At 36.7% G+C, this 14,422-nt stretch overlaps 7 protein-coding genes across 7 annotated transcripts; 4 read left to right on the top strand and 3 right to left on the bottom strand.

Moving 5' to 3' along the window:
* Positions 1-193: 193 nt before the first annotated feature.
* On the top strand, positions 194-2,296 carry MPT5 (Mpt5p; the record flags this gene model as incomplete). The annotated part of the gene is made up of 1 exon (XM_062952512.1): positions 194-2,296. One exon carries the CDS (start codon positions 194-196, stop codon positions 2,294-2,296), a length of 2,103 nt encoding a protein of 700 aa, XP_062809407.1.
* A 713-nt stretch (positions 2,297-3,009) lies between these two features.
* PRCAT00002634001 (uncharacterized protein) lies at positions 3,010-4,026 on the bottom strand (the record flags this gene model as incomplete). The annotated part of the gene is made up of 1 exon (XM_062952511.1): positions 3,010-4,026. The coding sequence occupies one exon, from the start codon at positions 4,024-4,026 to the stop codon at positions 3,010-3,012; it is 1,017 nt and encodes a 338-aa protein (XP_062809406.1).
* Positions 4,027-4,253: 227 nt separating this feature from the next.
* PRCAT00002633001 (uncharacterized protein) lies at positions 4,254-5,036 on the top strand (the record flags this gene model as incomplete). The annotated part of the gene is made up of 1 exon (XM_062952509.1): positions 4,254-5,036. The coding sequence occupies one exon, from the start codon at positions 4,254-4,256 to the stop codon at positions 5,034-5,036; it is 783 nt and encodes a 260-aa protein (XP_062809405.1).
* Positions 5,037-5,271: 235 nt separating this feature from the next.
* PRCAT00002632001 (uncharacterized protein) lies at positions 5,272-8,424 on the bottom strand (the record flags this gene model as incomplete). Its single annotated transcript, XM_062952508.1, has 1 exon — positions 5,272-8,424. One exon carries the CDS (start codon positions 8,422-8,424, stop codon positions 5,272-5,274), a length of 3,153 nt encoding a protein of 1,050 aa, XP_062809404.1.
* A 286-nt stretch (positions 8,425-8,710) lies between these two features.
* Positions 8,711-9,895, bottom strand: PRCAT00002631001 (uncharacterized protein; the record flags this gene model as incomplete). The annotated part of the gene is made up of 1 exon (XM_062952507.1): positions 8,711-9,895. One exon carries the CDS (start codon positions 9,893-9,895, stop codon positions 8,711-8,713), a length of 1,185 nt encoding a protein of 394 aa, XP_062809403.1.
* Positions 9,896-10,564: 669 nt separating this feature from the next.
* Positions 10,565-12,262, top strand: GDA1 (guanosine diphosphatase; the record flags this gene model as incomplete). Its single annotated transcript, XM_062952506.1, has 1 exon — positions 10,565-12,262. One exon carries the CDS (start codon positions 10,565-10,567, stop codon positions 12,260-12,262), a length of 1,698 nt encoding a protein of 565 aa, XP_062809402.1.
* A 267-nt stretch (positions 12,263-12,529) lies between these two features.
* PRCAT00002629001 (NADH/NAD(+) kinase) lies at positions 12,530-14,182 on the top strand (the record flags this gene model as incomplete). Its single annotated transcript, XM_062952505.1, has 1 exon — positions 12,530-14,182. The coding sequence occupies one exon, from the start codon at positions 12,530-12,532 to the stop codon at positions 14,180-14,182; it is 1,653 nt and encodes a 550-aa protein (XP_062809401.1).
* Positions 14,183-14,422: the final 240 nt, after the last annotated feature.

Here is a 14,422-nt window from a genome sequence, read left to right as displayed (position 1 = left end):
TCACGACAAAGATTCTAAGAGTCCACCGTAAGAGCGGAGATCTCAAAGGTTACAGAGATCTACTAGAATCAATAGTGGAACGTCAGCAAAGAGGACAAACGGTGGTAAAGAAATTGCCAGATCACTTTATAAATAAATTATTAAAAGACCTCCAAGTCAAGTGGTATCTCAAGTTTCATATTAGAGCGGTAAAATGTCCCACAATCATAATTTATCCATCAACTCTCTCAATTCGATCATAGAGCCAACTACGCCGCCTAATTTAATCAGCGGAAGAAGTGGTCTTTGGGACTCAAACAAGCTGAGCGGGAACTTAAGTTTACCAAACTTCAGCTTGGAACTGGGTACGGCAGCTAGCCAAAGCGTTAGGCCTACAGCGGCTGCTTTGGCCACTATAACGGCTTGTAATGGAAATACGAGTAATGGTTTAGTGAACGGTGGCAACATAAATGCTAATTCATTGGCCCCATCTATGGCTGTCCCGTCCTCATCTCAGTTGCATATTAACCATCCGAGTCATAGTCGTCAGATACTGATGGACTCCATTTATGATAACAAAGAGAATATAGGAGGTGTTCAAAATAGTAAAATCGATAAAGAGTATCTTGCTTCTATTAGTAAAGTTCCTTTGCAACAAATCAGCCTGGACATCTTACAATTGTCGAAGGACCAATATGGTTGCAGATTCCTTCAAAAAAAAATTGATGAAAACTTGATTCCCAACAAGGCGTCAAGGCAAGCCAATTTTGAAGTAATTTTCAAAGAAATTTATCCTTATATGTATGAGTTGATCATCGATCCATTTGGAAATTATTTGATACAAAAATTAATTAGCTACTGCGATGAAGCAAATTTGAATTTAATGTTAAAAATTTTACAATATAACTTGTTTCAAATTTCAATTAATCAACATGGGACTAGAGCCCTTCAAAAATTAATTGACAGTTTGAACAATAATTTACAACTAGAATTACTCACTAAGGGTTTACAGCCATACATCATTGAACTTATTAAAGATCTTAATGGAAACCATGTTATTCAAAAGATTTTGAATAAATACCTGCCAGAAGATTGTCAGTTTATTTACGATTCGATTATTAATGACTTGCTAACCGTTGCAACACATAAGCATGGATGTTGTGTTTTGCAAAAGTGCTTGAACCATGTAACCCCCAATCAATTATTGTCATTCTCAAATAAGATTTTGAGTTTTGAAGTTTTTGTTAAATTAATTAACGATCAGTTTGGAAACTACGTTTTACAGTACTTGATCTCAATTAACTCTTTTGAAATCAATTTGAAAATGTTTAACAATTTTATTGCATTTGGAATTAATAACTTATGTAATCTAAAATTTAGCTCAAACGTAATTGAGAAATTCTTGAAGAATTGCTACAACAATGAGTTTCGGTCTGAACAATTTTCGAATTTAAAATTTAGTTTGGTCTACCAAATATTGATTACTGATTTGAACAAACTAATTAACGATCCCTACGGAAACTATGTTATTCAGACGTTGATCGACGTCCTTATAAATAGCAAAGTGGGGTATAAAGAGCCATTTCTGAACAGTTTTTTGAAACTTTTACCATTGAACTATAAGACACTGCAAGATACTTTGCAAATTATAATTATCAAGAATTGGTTCAAGAACTGTAAGATCGTTTCTAGTTTTGGAAAAAGAATTCAGCTGAAAATAAATTTGATTTTAAATGGGGTACCTCAGCAGCAATTTCACTCAAGTCCTTATTATGCACCTAAGAATAGATCTCAGAATATGATTTCCCCTCAGAACATGAATGCACAAGGAGAATTCGTCAATAGCGATTCACAAATGATGCCACCAATGCAATATCGCTCTCTTAGCTTCTCATCGCCTTCCCAAGGTCAACAATCTAATTATCCATTGGCTCTAAACTATTATCTGCAATTGCCTAATAATTATATTTTAGGGTCTGGATCTCAGATTGAAACGAGGAGGTTGAACCAAGTAAACAACCAGGCGATGCGAACAAATACTGGACTAAATAATGATTTAATGACTAACGACTATCAAATGCCACTGAGGCTGAATCCAGGACAAGCATACCAAAATCAGCAACAAGTATATTCTAACCCCAAACAGTCCAGCAATTCTGCTATCAACTCATCATACATGGTAAGTACGAATAGGTTTCCACCTAATCAACCTTCGTTCGCTCTCAATTTTCCGCTGGTAACTCCGTTACAACCGCAACAGCAAAACCAACAGAACCAGAGAACTTATGCAAAGGAAAATAGCTACTTTCAAAATTAGTTTGCTATCGCGCTTAGTTCTGCATAAATTCCTTGTTGTGAGCTACGATTTGGTTATATTTGTTACAATACCAACTTGCTTGTTTGTATTACTCGTATTTTTGCTCTTTTATTCAGTTTTTTTTTTCATGTTGTCTTTGCTTGCATTTCATCAAGACTTTTTTTTTTTTTTTACCACAGTTAGGACCTGTTGATTGTACCACCATTGTCATTGTCATCTAAGAACAGATAATACTATTATATCGAGGGATAACTGTGAATATTTAACAAAATATTCAGTTCTGGTACGACAAAATTATTATGTTAAACTTCCTAAACTGTTGAGAATTATAAGAAATAGAGTTGAGTTTTAAATTCTCAATAAAAAAGAATTGAAAAATAAAGGAAAAATCGAAAATAAAAATAAAAAAAATTAAAGAAAAGGTCATGAAGCAGACTCTTTAAAGAAGTTGTATTCCTATGTTTTATTATTTGCCCACACTTGAAGGTCAAGTACTGCTTCGACTGATAATCGCTCCCAAATTGTGTATCATTTGATATAAGGTAGAGTTACATTTTACTTTCAATGTTTATTCAAAGCTTTCAGTATATACAGTTTTATTTCAAATTATTTATGGTTTACATTTTTCTTCAGGAGTCCGTAATAACATTCTCTAACCCTACTTGAATTCACTGTTTCATTCGCATTTTTATCGATTAAATCGAAATCACACTTTACGTGTGTTTTCTTTTCGCTCTGTCCCAAGCAGACTTGGATTTTCTCTTTCTAGAAGTGTCATCACTGATTTTCCTGTTATTGTTGAACATGGACCAGTCTTCACCAGCAAAATTGTTCACCTTTTCTCTCTCTCTGTCCTTGAAAGATTTTTTCATTTGAGTTTGAGGCAATCTTACAAAGTTGTTTTCTTCGTAGCTTTGTATCTCTTTTTCCTTTTCACGTTCTGCATTAGTTTTTACACCACCACGTCCACTATCCACAATTGTGGAGCCGATCGAAGTTTCTACTTGAGGCAAATCAGAAGAATCCCTCAAATATTCCTCCATACTCTGAAGTTTCCTTCCTGAGTGCTGTCTCTTTGTATCAAACTGCTGAGTAGGAGGGGCAACAGCAGATATCTTTGGCGGTCTATATTTCTCCTTTCCTGTTATTGGATTAGACTTCTCTTCTTTCGTCAACTTAGCGAGCGCAGAAGAATCTGGTTTTAATGATAGTTCGTCTTCTTCTTCTTCACCACTAGAAACGTCACTGCTATTAGCAGAACTTGAATTTCCTCCTTCGCTCGATCTAGAGCGCATCTTTCCATCTAATTCTTCCTCCTGTTTCTTGTTCTCAGCCTCCATTCGATGATATGATCTGATCATCTTATCTAACTGATAATTTAATTTTTTCTCAAGTGGCTTTATTCCTTTCTCCAAAGTTACTCTTTGTACAATTGAGCCTTTCACAGCATCCTCTAAAACTTCATCATTACAAGAACCATTTACTCTTTTTAAATGTCCCAACACTATCAAGACTAAATTGTTAATATATGATAAGAGTGAATTATTTTTCAATGCGAGTAAAGAAACTCCTTCTAACTTTTCTTGATTCAATTTTTGTAATAGGTCTTCCACTAGCGAGGAGAATGGACTCTCTTTATTTTTTATAGACAACCCATCCACGAGCCCTCTTGTTTCATCCAAAGAGGATATTATACCTTCCAATATCACATCTATATCTTTTGAGGACATTATATAGTATATTTTTAATAAATGAATTCCTAAAACTTTTGTTAATATTAATACTCCTAAGCTAAAGAAGTATAATAAAAAAAAAAAAAAATTACGAGGTATTGCACAAAACTATCTTGCGATGTCTTGAATTTTTTTTTTTTGCTAGCCCATTAATTGGGAATCGGTTTATTCAATTACAGTTTCTTGAATAATTTAACTACTTTTCTTGGGAGTTAATATTAAAGATGCCTCAAAACGAATATATTGAACAGCACATCAAAAAGCATGGAAGAAGGCTAGATCATGAGGAAAGAAAGAGGAAGAGAGAAGCCAGGGAAGGTCATAAAATAGCTAAAGATGCTCAGAGTTTGAAGGGATGGAGAGGTAAGCAATTTGCAAAGAAACGTTACAGCGAAAAGGTGGCCATGAAGAAGAAAATTAAAGCCCACCAAGAGTCTAAAGTTAAAGGACCTTCCGTACCTCAAGATGAAGGTGAAGCATTGCCTACTTATTTGTTGGATCGTGAGAGTAATAACACAGCTAAAGCCATTTCCTCATCTATAAAGCAAAAAAGAATGGAAAAGGCAAATAAATTCTCAGTTCCTTTGCCTAGAGTTAGAGGAATTTCTGAGGAGGAAATGTTCAAAGTAATCAAGACTGGTAAATCCAAATCAAAGTCTTGGAAGAGAATGATCACGAAGCATACATTTGTCGGTGAAGGTTTTACTAGAAGACCTGTTAAAATGGAAAGAATTATCAGACCTTCGGCACTCAGACAAAAGAAAGCTAACGTGACCCACCCTGAGCTAGGAGTTACTGTTTTCTTACCTATTTTGGGCGTGAAGAAGAATCCTCAATCGCCTATGTATACTCAAATGGGAGTTCTCACAAAAGGTACTATTATAGAAGTAAATGTGTCTGAGTTAGGTCTTGTTACTGCTGGTGGTAAAGTTGTCTGGGGTAAGTATGCACAAATCACAAATGAGCCAGATAGAGATGGGTGTGTTAACGCAGTATTATTAGTTTGAAGATAATATTAAAATATTTAGGATTTTTTTGCATTTAGAAGTCTTACGACGTGAATTTATGACAATTCATAAAATTCTACTCTTAGAATTGTATAATCTTGCTTTTCCTTGTTTTTCGAACTTTCTTTAATTCATCATCATGGAAAAAGGTCCAGATTTATTTAAATGATTATTTATAATGCATTTCGTTTATTCATAAAATATATTAGAGTTGAAGATAAGTACCAAAAAGCCATCAGCGGTCTTCGAATAAATTGGTACAAATAACCTCACTTCTCCCTAATGACCTAAAACCGCAATTCAATATAAGCTTGGCATTCTCCCTAATGACTTCCCATTGACTATTTAACAACTTCGAGCCGATCAAGAAACACAATCCACTGATATTCTCTTTGTGTTTTATCCTGGATAAGACATCACAGTATTGACACATGAATGAAAAATTATCGTTCCGTCCTCTTAAATGCGAGGGATTTTCAATTGATTTACGAAGTATGTCATCTTTAGGAAAGAATTGAAGGAACTCAGACCGAATCCTTTGAAGATATTCGTATCCACCTTCGGCACTGAGCTTGACTAGTTTAGAATAGGAACCTTCAGGAGGGATTATCTCAGTCTCGTTAAATCTATTGCTCTCTAATCCACAAGTGATGAAAACGTAACTCCAAAGGACTAAAGTCGCAATACTAATCGCGTACATGGAGTCATTTGCATCAGTTGAAGCTGTCCAATTTATAAAGGAATCCGAGGTGTTTTTGGTATCGTAGAAGGGCAAAAGCATTGCTTCCCATAAAAGTAAATAGCAATGAACAACGGCTTTGAAGTTTATTTGCTTGCTCAATTCCAGATTTTCTGAACCTCCCTTTCCTTTCCAGATTTTGCTCAACTTTCTTTGAACAATTTGAAGATCTTTCTCGCTTGCGGCGACGCTCATATTTGCAGGTGATCCACCGAATATAGCTATATCATAGTGATTTATATCCGATATACCGATTATTTGTGTCAAATGGTAGATAGAAAAGTGGCAACCCGGGATGATCCCGGGCTTCAAGATTCGAAGAGACTTTCTGACCTTCGAATCGGCCATTTCACTACCCTCCACTATATACCAATTATCCATAGCCTTAGCTAGAGATTCTTTCCATATTTTAGAGCTAAGCAGTTTTCTAGATTTACCGATTGATAATAGCTGAAAATTATTTTGCAATTCTGCCTGATTCATTTGATACATAATGGAAATCAACCCTCCGAATAATATCTTCTTTGCAAACGAAGAAAGTTTCCATTGTGATATTGAGTCGATGGATTTATGAGCTCTGATTAGTTTTTTCAATACATTCAAAAAACCTTCACCATAATGAAGATTAAAAAAATCCTCGTGACGTATATGCTTCCAACGTTGCTGAATTTTGCGTTGTCTTTTCACGATCTTTTTGAAGGATCCATTGACATCTGAAGACTCCCACAAATTTTCATCGTCACAAGGTAGACTAAAAAGTTGTAGTTGATGGAACATAATTTGAGGAGCATGTCTGAATTTTATGTAATCAATAATATCCAAGTAAAATGTCATAAATGTGATTCTCTTTAAAGATTCAGATTCTACCCACCTATTAAACAAATCAAAGTCAGAAGTGTCATGGTCACCCATATTAGACAGGTCAGATGAGCTGCTTTCATCTTCCCCATCTGCACTAGCACCTGTTGGAGTAGAAGAATGAGGCTTCGATATGTTAGCGGGATTTCCACCTAAGAGTGGAGATCTTTTTAACAACTGAACTGTTGTACCGTGATGTATATGTGCCCTCTCGTGCATCTGTCTCAGAAGAAAGTTTTTTTCAGACCACTCTAATAAGTTTAAACTTTGAAGTACCCACAACTTTACTGGTGACTTGAAATCATTATGTTGGAAAATCATATATCTCAAAGGATCAGCAATTCGTAAACCGAACTCATATTCGGGTGAAATACCTTCGAGCCTTTCTTTAGAAGGTGTGTAATTACTACCAATTAGAATTATTGAAAGTAGAAGTAACGGCTCGGCACTTTTAGTATTAAATGACGGTTTATGTAAAATTGTAAACTGTGGATGAAAAATTGACCAATAAGCCCACAAATAAAATGAGAATCTATCTTCGAGTGATACATCGCATTCATCTTCTTCAAAAATTTTTGACATGTTTTGTCTAGTCATAGTTGGTAAGGAATTAGCCAATGTGTCGACTAGCGCACTATTAACAAAAATGTGCCGATTAGTAGGGTTGTTCATTTTTTCACCATGAAGTGCTATTTGATCCTTATTCAATATCTGATCCTTTGGCAGGAACTCAGAAATGCTATCATGAGGACTTAAGTCGTTTGTATTTGTTGGTGATATTGAAGAAATGGTGGACATTACACCATTAGCACCAGCAGTGGACTTGAAGTAAGGATCCAGAATAGCGAAAGGATCGCTTAAGTTAGATTGATAAGAACGAAAGAAAACTTCATCTAGAGGGTTACTCTCGTTCAGGAAAATATTTTTTTCTTGTAAATCATTCATCATCTGAAAAGAATTTGAATTAGCAAAATAGTGAAAAGGAGTCAACGATCTAGAATTGTCACCCAAAAAGTCTCGCTTACTTCCTTCCGAAGTTGAGGTAGATATGGATTCCTTTTCGCTCATCATTTGTATTCCGTTGGGGAAATCCTCAGCCATATCTGAATTATTGTCTGCATTAAACAGGTTATGTAATGTTTTTCCATCATTTGCTTCTTCCACATGGAAGTTGCGTAAACGATTCGAGGGGGACTCTGAAAATAGCCAAGATAGGACATCACCTTGATTTTGAAGACCATTATGATATGTGGATTTAGTGCCAAGTTGATGCAAAGACGAAGAAGACAAAGGGGGCAATCCTTCATTTGGAACTGAGTACCTTGGAATACTACTGGTATCTGTATACTGGGGACTTATGATAGAATCCAAATTATTGAGTTTATGTATTGTAGCATTATGATTGTCAAGTATTGGCCCACCTTGAATTCCAGTATGATTAATTAATCCAGTGGGCGACTCATCTAACAAAGGAAGTGAAGAAACTTCAGAGGACCCATTCCTACCAAGATCACTTCCTTTATGGTCCTTTACTTTATTTTCAAAATGCCTCTTTATATGACGGTCCCTAAGATCTTTCCTGACAAATGTTTTACCACATTTTCGTCTGGAACCAAATTCGTCGATTAAGAAGCTACATTCAAAGACCTGTTTGGGCTTATGATTCAAATGATGTCTAGCCAAATGGTCTGATCTCGTAAATACCTTTGAGCAATCTGGACACTTGAATGCACCTATCGTTCTCTTTTTTTTCTTCGGTGGATTGGCACTCTCGTGTGTAGCCGCTTGCATTTCGTTTTCTTTATAAGATATTTTTTTTCAGAATCTATTCATGAAATTAAATCCGTTCTAAAGACTGACTTCGATCACTTTTAAAGACTCAGGATACTTTTCTTAGGCCTCGGACATTCAATAGCTGCATTGATCAATCTTTTGCTCTCTTATTTACTTCAGAAAAATTTAGTTGGATGACTCCACAAAATTTCCGCATGGCTGATCAGAGTGTCACATGATGCAGAGAATATTGACTACGGGAATATTGAAGCGAATTAAGCTCATACATAACTCTATCAGATCATTACTTTTCACTCATTTCTATATTGTTCAAATCACAGAAAACATAAATAGATGGTTCCTGATCATCAAAATTGACTGTTTCAGCCTCATCATTAAAGTGAACAGATTTCTCAATACTGCCATATTGGCTGGATGACGAAGACGCCAGCGTTATAACCAGACATGATTTCAGAAATCTTTGAGTTACACTATCGAAAGAATTCTCTGTACCATTAGAACAAAATGAGAAATTCGTAGGTTTAAGCTCGAATTCTGAATCTATGAAATAACCTTCGTTCCATTCTTTGCCATAGTAGGTGAGCAGTTTTTCAATATTCATAAGAAAGGCGTTGCAAACATAGTTTCTTAATCGCAAGGTTTCGTTGCTCTCTCCTAGTGGAAATACTCGATATGCTCGTTCATAGTCTTCATAAGAGTAACAGTCATATTCACTAGGTTCGAACTGCCAAATTTTCTTAAAGGACAGAAAGAAACTCAATTTTTCAGAAGACGAAATCTTATCAAAGTTAGAGATCATTTCGGTGTACTGATCGAATAGGGAATCCATCTTGCAAATAACAAATTTTTCAAGAAAGCATTCTTCTATTTTCTCGACCAAGCTATCTTTGTTTTTCTTATCAATAATTTTATTGCAAACATCATTGATTCCCAAGTCATGGAAATCCAGAAGGATAATATTTACTATGAAGTTACTCATGTTAGAAAGATCATCGTCCTCCATTATAACATCAAACTTTTCTGCAGTAAGCTCTTTTATTTTCTCAATAGCAATTCTCTGCGGAATAGAGCAAGACTCTAAATCGTTCTTCAATATCTTGACCTGAGTCTGATTTTCAAATAAGCTTGAAGGTGATAGTATGTCCACTAAATCACTATTCATGCGAATAGGGTGAGTTTTACCGTTCTCAATTGTGTCTTCAAAATCGCTATCTGTGAGATCCTCAGACTTCTGATCCTCATCTTCCAGACACTCGAGATTACTGGTGGAGGTCATTTGTATATAATTCTGGATTGACCTCAACAATCCTTCTCGAACAGTCTTTTTAGTATCTTTCAAATATATAGAGTTACATTCGCAGAAAGGAAAGCGCTGGAGAAGCTTTTTGTTCTCTTTCTCTTTCTCTTTCTTATACTCTATTGAGAATTCCCTAGATATTCGTTCCAAATTATGTAGGGCCGATTGCATCGCTTCAATGGAACCTATTGATGCTTCAGCAGCAAATATGTTAAAGCCAAACTTAGCTTCTTACTATTTTGAAAGAGCTTTAGAGCTCTGGTGATACCATAACCTGGGTACTGTTAATATTAAGCTTATAGCGAACAAGATCAGTTTACATTTGTAAATGCGTGCGCTTACTCGAATAAGTTGCTTATCAGTAATCAAGCTAAACCGGCAAAATATCTAGCAGCCAGGGAGTACGATGACTCTTTTCTTACAAGTGATCACTCTTGATTTCAAAGATTGTCGTAGAATCTGCTTGATTCTACTGCCACATGAGATATAGAGCATCGTGAGCTTCAAGAACTGTAATTACTGTTCCTGTCCTACATTTCACAAGATGATAAAAAGGAAATAGGAGAAGTACAAGTAGCTACTGCACTATATCTACTTTCTTTACTTCGTACAATAGACATCTTCTTTCTTACGAGCTTCAATGAGTATGAAAGCGTGATTATTTAGAATTTATTGTATTCACCTAAGATCTTATATAAGCTTAAAAGAACGCGAAATCAATAGCGAAGATTTTAGACACGGTACCTTCTTAAAAAAACGCTACAATACCTCTCTTCAGGCTGAGGTGCACATACTTATTTTTATTGGGATAAGTTTTGCTCTCTAGATAAATTCTTAAAAATGATCTCAAGTCGTAATATTCGGGTCTTGATATCGCTTCTTGCAATTTTTGCGATCGTAGCGTTTTTTGCTTCATCTCAAAATTCACTAAGTGGCTCTGTTCAAAAGGCGACGACAGGTGACCAAAGTGAATCACCCCCATTTGCTTTCGAAGAGGATCAAGCAAGCACTTTAAAGAATAGACCTCATAAGGGCACTGAACCACCATATTCGGTGGATACTCAAAAGGAACAACCAGAATCCAACGAGAAGAAACCTCAAGTAATCGCCGATAAATCAACTGGAAAGGCTGACCCCAACAAAGATCCATCACATGAATCCACAAAAGAGTTGGGAGAAAATACAGCATCAAAGGAGGGTCTGAAAGCAAAATGTGATCAGAAAAACTACGCTGTTATGATTGACGCAGGTTCGACTGGGTCTAGAGTTCATGTGTATGAGTTTGACAGTTGCGTCACTCCTCCCAAATTATTGAATGAAAAATTTGAGATGATAGAGCCTGGTTTATCTTCATTTGATACAGATACAGTGGGCGCTGCTAAATCACTTGATCCATTGTTAAAGGTAGCCTTAGATTCCGTTCCCAAGAAAAGCCAAAGTTGCACTCCCGTCGCTGTCAAAGCGACAGCGGGCTTGAGAAAGTTAGGTAACGAAAAATCCCAGAAAATACTAGATGAAGTAAGAAGACACTTAGAATCCAAATATCCATTCGCAGTTGTTCCTGGTGATGGCGTTTCGATTATGGATGGAAAGGATGAGGGAGTTTATGCTTGGATTACTACAAACTACTTACTTGGTAATATCGGCACACCAGAGAAGGTTCCTACAGCTGCTATTTTCGACTTAGGTGGGGGATCAACACAAATTGTCTTTGAACCTGAGTTCGGTAACAATGAGGAAATGGTTGAAGGAGAACACAAGGTCCATCTTACATTTGGTCGTAGAGATTTCATTTTGTATCAATTTTCCCATTTAGGATTTGGATTAATGGAGGCTAGAAATAAAATTAATGCTTTAGTTCTTGAGCAAGCTCTAAAGTCAAATAATGAGCTTTCTAAAGCAAAGTACACGAATAAGGAAACAGCGAAGGCTGCAAAGGGTAGCATATCTGTTTTTAACCCTTGTATCGCTCAAGGTATAGAGGCGAAAGACATTCTTGTTGAAATGCCAGATAACGAATATTATGTAGTCAATATGAAGGGTCCATCTACTGCGGCAGGCTTTGAATGCCGGTATTTAGCCGAAACAGTCCTTAATAAGGAAGCTGAATGCAGTCAGAAGCCTTGCTCTTTCAATGGTGTTCATCAACCATCTTTGACGAGGGCCTTCAGGAAGTCATCTGACATGTTTGTCTTTTCTTTCTTCTACGATAGGACTATTCCTTTAGGGTTTCCATCTTCCTTTACTGTTGAGGAGTTAAGCGATTTAGCCAAAATCGTATGCAGTGGTGACCAATTTTGGAAAAATGTCCTTTTAGATGATCATGTCAAGGAATTATCGCAGGAGCCACAATGGTGCCTTGATTTATCTTTTATAACGGCGATGTTGCATACTGGCTATGATATACCTTCCCATAGAGAACTAAGAACTGTTAAGAAGATTGATGGCAATGAAGTTGGTTGGTGTCTAGGAGCATCATTGCCCTTGTTAGACAAAACTACGTCTGGATGGGAGTGTAAGGTTGAATCTTTAGATTAATTTTGCATTAACCTACCTCCATTATATATAAAACAGATTAGCTTTTTAGTACATATTCCAAAGATATTAAGTTTCTTGTAGTTTTATTATCGGCCCGATGCCGCAATAGTTAACTATTTTGTATCGATAATCATAAACGAGATTGCGTATCATAATATTTAGGAGAAGCAAATAATTGAAATTTACTTGGACATCGGCAAAGGGGTTAAATAAATTCAAATCTAAACTTCGAGCGAGAACACCTGCTTGTGGAGCAATAGAAGAGATATGTCTTTACTGAGCGGAGAATCTGAAGGTACGATCTTGAATCATGCGTCGTCACAAGATGGTGAGCAGACACATGGTACTAAGCGAGGAAGTTACAAATCACTGAGGCGGCCTAGTCATAGGCGTCTGATCAGTCCCAGTCGAGCCACTTTACCCAACCGAGAATGTTTGAGGATTCATAATAAGCTAACGAGAGAACAAGACCAAAAGAAAGTGTCTTCTTCAGTGTTAAAGAAGCTAGGTAAAGATGAATTGAAATCAGTTAAATCACATACAGAATTGGCAGAAACTGCAAATGGAGTACGAATGCTTGCTAAAAATTTGGCAAAAGCGACCATTCATCTAGATGTGAAGGCAGTTATGATAGTGACGAAAGCCAGAGATAATTCATTGGTTTATTTAACCAGAGAGATAGTAGATTGGCTACTCTCAAAATATAAGGATATCGTAATATATGTAGACAAAAAATTGAAAACACTGAAGAGATTTAATGCTGATCTTCTTATAAAGTCATATCCAAAAGCAAGTCAACTCCTTCAATATTGGGACAAAGATTTGGCTTTGAGAAACCCTGAAAAATTAGATGTTGTTTTGACCTTAGGTGGAGATGGGACTGTTTTATATGTTTCCAATCTTTTCCAAAGAGTTGTCCCACCTGTGATATCGTTTTCATTGGGATCGCTTGGGTTTCTAACTAACTTTAAATTTGAAAAGTTTCGGGAAAAGATGGCGAACGTTTTAGAATCGGGTGTCAAGGCTTATTTAAGAATGAGATTCACTTGCAGGGTGCATAAGGCTGATGGTAGGCTTGTTTGCGAGCAACAGGTATTAAACGAGCTAGTAGTGGATCGTGGACCGAGCCCTTACTTAACACAGCTTGAGCTCTATGGAGATGGTTCTTTATTGACAGTTGCGCAAGCTGATGGACTAATCATTGCCACACCTACAGGCTCTACTGCTTATTCACTTTCTGCTGGAGGCGCGTTGGTTCATCCCGCAGTTGGAGCCATAAGCGTAACACCGATTTGCCCTCATACATTGTCATTTAGGCCGATCTTACTTCCTGATGGAATGTTCATCAAAATTCGGGTGCCTGAGGCAAGCCGATCTACTGCATGGGCTTCATTTGATGGAAAGGTACGTACTGAGCTTTTTAAAGGAGATTATGTGACTGTTCAAGCAAGTCCGTTTCCTTTCCCAACAGTTATATCTTCTAAAACTGAATACATTGACAGTGTTAGTAGAAATCTAAATTGGAACGCAAGAGAGAAGCAAAAACCATTAAAAACGCTTTTGGATACAAAGCAGAGCAATGACTTGCCTATAGAAGAGAGTGATATTGATAATCTTCATATTGCTTCGAACGACTCTGAAAACTTCGATATAAACTCGACAGACGATTCCGACTATGATCGCGAGGACGAGGATACTCGATATCTACCTGCTCCAGGGGCTGGATTAAATACGCCCCCTTCACATACCTTCAGTGATGATAGAACTTGCTACGCGCATCCAAATGCAAGGATATCAATTGATGGACAAAGCTCTAGTAGAAGTGCGTCGAATAATTCGATGGGTTCAGATGGAATATTCTTCTCTCCTGATCCTATTCACCCACCAATACATGGCCGTCGGAGTCATAGTGAAAACTAGGATATAAGTCTCGATGCAGGAAAGAAAGGGTCCAAATCAGCCTTCCGAGGCGTCACGTAAGACCAAAAGATGTGACGCCTACTCGTTATTTGTTCCGATCAGTCTTTGAACCCCTTTAATCAATTAGTGTGATAATTGATACGCAGGTTATTCAGTCTAAAGCTATCGTCTTTCCTCTTACGAGTTATAAGTCTACTGAAAGCGTTTTGATATAGACTTCAATAGAACAAAGATCATCTC

This window comes from Priceomyces carsonii (genome assembly GCF_900007245.1).
Source record: "Priceomyces carsonii strain CBS4050 genome assembly, scaffold: Debaryomyces_carsonii_scaffold_3, whole genome shotgun sequence".
NCBI classification, from domain to species: Eukaryota; Fungi; Ascomycota; class Pichiomycetes; order Serinales; family Debaryomycetaceae; genus Priceomyces; species Priceomyces carsonii.
The sequence above is the reverse complement of the archived record's forward strand: the minus strand, read 5'-3'. Positions and strand labels throughout refer to the sequence as shown.